This window comes from Arachis hypogaea, chromosome 16, assembly GCF_003086295.3.
Source record: "Arachis hypogaea cultivar Tifrunner chromosome 16, arahy.Tifrunner.gnm2.J5K5, whole genome shotgun sequence".
NCBI classification, from domain to species: Eukaryota; Viridiplantae; Streptophyta; class Magnoliopsida; order Fabales; family Fabaceae; genus Arachis; species Arachis hypogaea.
Window position 1 is genome coordinate 140,449,271 of NC_092051.1, and position 4,383 is coordinate 140,453,653.

Consider the following 4,383-nt stretch of genomic DNA (forward strand, 5'->3'; position numbering starts at 1 on the left):
GTTTCATCACATCACACTCGAAGCTGGAAAAAGGAAGCTTAACCCGCAGTTCTTCTATCACACAGCTGTACATATAAAAATTTTCAAAATCTTTTTTTCTATGGAAAATGCGGTCAGATCGATTGCATGACAGCAATTCTACACGAAAACCAGTTCTTACTACCCTACCCAAATTCACCCTGTTCACACTCTCCCTATCAGAAAACAACGAAGCCCGTATGTGGACATTTTTATCAACCCAGTCATAAGTCTCATCATCTTCAACTTGAGGTAATAATTTCTTCTTTTTATCACTCATTCTCAATGAATATACCAGAGAAAAAATTAGAAACAGTAGAAGTGAAGGAAGTTCACTAACCTCTCGTACTCATGCTTCTATAAGAGCTTCTGCCTCCCACTTAAGCACAATAAGCATGAAGCTAAGGAAGCTTCGAACCTAGCCACTAATTTAATTAACTTTTCAGTTCCATGATTAAATCTTGACCGTTAAACTAAAGCCACTTTAAACGGTTAGGAAACAGCATTGGAAGTTGAACCAAGCCATAATAATTAATAAACACAACAACCAATGAAACGTAATATTTCAAATTTACTTCACACATTTTCATATGCCAAGGGTAGACTTGAGTAAGCCACGTTGATCTGGGGGCTCCGTATACCGAGCTATAACTCGTCAATTAAAAGCTCAACCTATCTCCTCCAAGTCAGGCCAAGATTGGGGGCTGTGATATGACCAGTAAAGTTGGTTACGAGTTATAGCTCGGTAACGTACCCACGATTGTAATCGAGCATTTACAATAATCAACATTTATTTTCATCCAATAACGTCGGATATGCAGTTAATTCTCCCCCCAGACGTTACGACTTAGACAAAACGATCAACTTCATCCAAACAAATATAAGGAGAGAAGCAGGAACGAAAAAAGGTGAACAATCTTTCCAAGAAAAACTTACACACATATATTCCTCTACTGACTTGAGCGTTGGAGTGCTTTTGCAGGTACCCACCTCCTCGGTTCTTCCATTGTCGACATAGTCCGTATTACATCTTAGAAGTCTGCCGACCTTCTCAGGAGAACGATCTATATCTCGGCGAAAGTAGGCAAGAACAACGTTAAAAATAAAATCGAATAAAATTAAACGTTAAAGAATATTATTAAAAAAATTACAAACATTAGGATAAAGTGCATACTCTACCTTTTTAGTTATCATGTTTTTTGTTTGTAGCATGTACCCTATAATAATAATTCACGGGCTTAATTACTCGAGTGTTGGGATGTTGATCTGGACAAAGTGCAAAAAAAGAAAATTAAAGTATCATCATTAGCAGCAAATAATGAGATGGAAACAAAAATGGATTTGATCTTTTACAATTAGAATATTCTTAAAAACAACTTACATATCGTTATTTTGTTATGCTTCCATGAAAGCTAATAGTTGTCTCCTACCACAGCAGATTCAGTAGGTTGGACCCGCTAAGAGACCATGCAAAGAAGGGCATAAAAATAAAGTTATATAGGCTTTAGCAAACCTAGTTGTGGAGGGAATTTTCATATACGTTGCCAGTATCTGAACCACAATTCAAAATTCTTGTTTATCGATACTTTGCTCGGTCGTAACCATATTCCACTTATCTATAAATTAATTACTAAATTGAAAAAAAAAAAAGTTTAGAAAAAATACATTTTATATTTCTGAACACTTCAAAACGGTCTAATTTTATCCTTTGATTAAGTTATTTTTTTTCTTTTTTTAATTTTATCCTCTCTATTTTTTCTCCTCCTCTTTTAAAATTTTAGTTCTCTCTCTCACTACCACGTCCACGAGTGACCACGACCGACAGCAATGGAAAATTTATGAAATGAAAATAACATTTCTTTCTTGAGAATCAACTTTAACGACAAAGAAATAGATTTAACGAAAAATCGCATCTGTAAATAGATTTAACAACGATAAAAAATTTTGAAAAGTATTACTAGAATGTGAATAACTATCTAATATCTTTTATTTGTTGTTATTATTTATTAATTATTTGATTACTTCACATATTATGACACTTACATACAAAATTTTAATAATAATTTTTAAATTATATTCAAAATAATACCGATAAATATTAAAAACATATAAACTTATTTTAACTCCACATACTCGTTCAACAATATATTGTTTTATTTCTATTGTTATATCGCGTTTATTACCACATCACGTCGAGAGAATATCATTTAATTTATTTATACCATAAATATACTTAATATAAAATTAATTTATTTTTACACAGTAATTTTAATTAAAATAAAAAATACTCTCTCACATACTAAAACATACTTTGCCCGTTTGCCGGTCTCTTCTGCCTAAAACAAACTTGCTATTCTGATGTTTTAACTCTTCTTCTATTCTATTTTTATATACTCACTTCTGTAAAAGTTTTTTTCAATCTCTCCATTATTTATTTTTTGAAGCTGTTAATACTTTTCAAAAGGTTTCAATTTAATGTTTGAAAATTTTGCTTCTTGAAGCCAGATTCTTGTTGTGTATGTGGAGCAGACATGCACATAAAAAAGGAGAAGCATGCAGTTGTGAATAAGAAGAAAGAATGCACATATGTGGCACGTATCCAATAAAAAATGCGATCCTCATCTTTTAGTTAGTAAAAAATGCGACATTTCATATAGTTTCTTTTTAAAAATAGTTTATAAAAGATGATTTTTTAAAAGTGGTAACATTTATGTTTGGTAGATTAAATTAAAAATAATTTTTAATAAACATAAATAACAACAATTACATTTAGTAAAATAATTTTTAAAATTTAAAAATATTATAATAGATATAAATATAAGTATTAAATTTAAAAATTAGTTATGAGATTATATTAGATTTTTAAATTTTAAAAAATACAAGTTAATTTTAAAAAATTCTATTTTAGTACTTTTAAAAGTATTTCGATCTTTTAAAAGTTGAAAGCACAAGCACATAATTTTCTTGATTTACCAAACACAAAATGAGGAGTTTAAACTTTTAAAGAGTACAAACACTTCTTGAAAAAATTTACCAAATCAAAACGTACAATTCAAAAACATCACATTTGTATAACCTATTTCTAAATATTTCATTTTAAAAACTAGAAAAGAAATTTTTTTTTTTGTGCATGAAAATTTCTATAAAAAAGAAGGTAATACATTTAGAGAAGTAGAATGATGGCGAGAGAATACAATAATATAAGAAGGGATTTATGTAATTTTGGTAAGTCCTATATATTCATTATGTTTGTTTAACTGTAGTTAGATGCGGATTCTCCCATATTGCTTTCCAAATTCTTGGTCCTGCTCTATTTTCTGTGGTTCCTCCTAAGAAAACAAATAATTGAAATTCTACTTCGTTTGGCCAAACATTATACTTACCAACTAACTAGCTTTGAACACTCCATTTCTCTCCTTATAAATAGGAACACACGTTACCATCCTCTCTTCAAACATCAGCTCTTCAATTCCTCCGAGTCTTATTAGAATAGAGCCCGCTCACCCTGCCTCATTCAAAAACCTTCTTATATAAATATAATGGCATCGAGTTCAATGTCATCTTCAGGGTCATGGAGTGCTAAAGACAATAAGGCCTTTGAAAGGGCATTGGCGGTCTATGATAAGGACACCCCTGACCGGTGGTACAACGTTGCTCGCGCCGTTGGCGGAAAAACTCCCGACGAAGTTAAGCGCCACTACGAACTTCTCCTCCGAGATGTTGGCTACATAGAATCTGGGCAAGTGCCATTTCCAAAGTACAAGACAAATGGAGGCTCTAATTAGCTCAAAAGAGGTCAAAATAAGCATATTTTAGTAAATTCTTGAATCATGTTATTTAGCCAACAGTTTTATAACCAATATATAGCTAATTATATACACAATTATTTTAACGATAATTAATAAATATTAAATAAAATAATTTAAAATTATTTGAATTGATTTTTTATTATCTTTTAAATATTATTTTGTAAATAACTCTTGCATTGGCAACTTTTTCCTTGTTTGTCTCTTTCTTTCAGTTGTAGGCTGGGAAACCTGAAGCACAATTGACCAATTGGCAGTGACAAGAAAGAATTTATGCGTTTTTTCTTTGCAAATAGCAACATTTATAGGACCATATATAGGTGTAATTTTATTCCAAGTACTATAGCAGTGGAGTATAGGTCATAAGAATCAAGTACATTGATTCCCTGTTCTACTTTAATTTATTTTCAATCAAACAAGGATAAATAAATATCCTGATTCAAATCATTAATAAAGATATAATTTTTATGTACATCAAATGTGTCTCTTGAACTAGTTAATAACTTATTTGATATTTATCTGACACACATGATTTTTATGTTATAGTGACTCTTGATAA

The 4,383-nt window shown here is 30.7% G+C and overlaps 1 protein-coding gene across 1 annotated transcript; it reads left to right on the forward strand.

The window, feature by feature from the left end:
• Positions 1-3,448: 3,448 nt before the first annotated feature.
• On the forward strand, positions 3,449-4,176 carry LOC112754098 (protein RADIALIS-like 3). Its single transcript, XM_025801688.2, has 2 exons — positions 3,449-3,813; positions 4,040-4,176. Exon 1 carries the CDS (start codon positions 3,558-3,560, stop codon positions 3,801-3,803), a length of 246 nt encoding a protein of 81 aa, XP_025657473.1. The 5' UTR covers positions 3,449-3,557; the 3' UTR covers positions 3,804-3,813; positions 4,040-4,176.
• The last annotated feature ends 207 nt before the right edge of the window (positions 4,177-4,383 follow it).

What these genes read in the sequence shown, in the direction of transcription:
- LOC112754098 (XM_025801688.2), top strand. Translation starts at nt 3,558, where the DNA reads ATGGCATCGAGTTCAATGTCATCTTCAGGGTCATGGAGTGCTAAAGAC.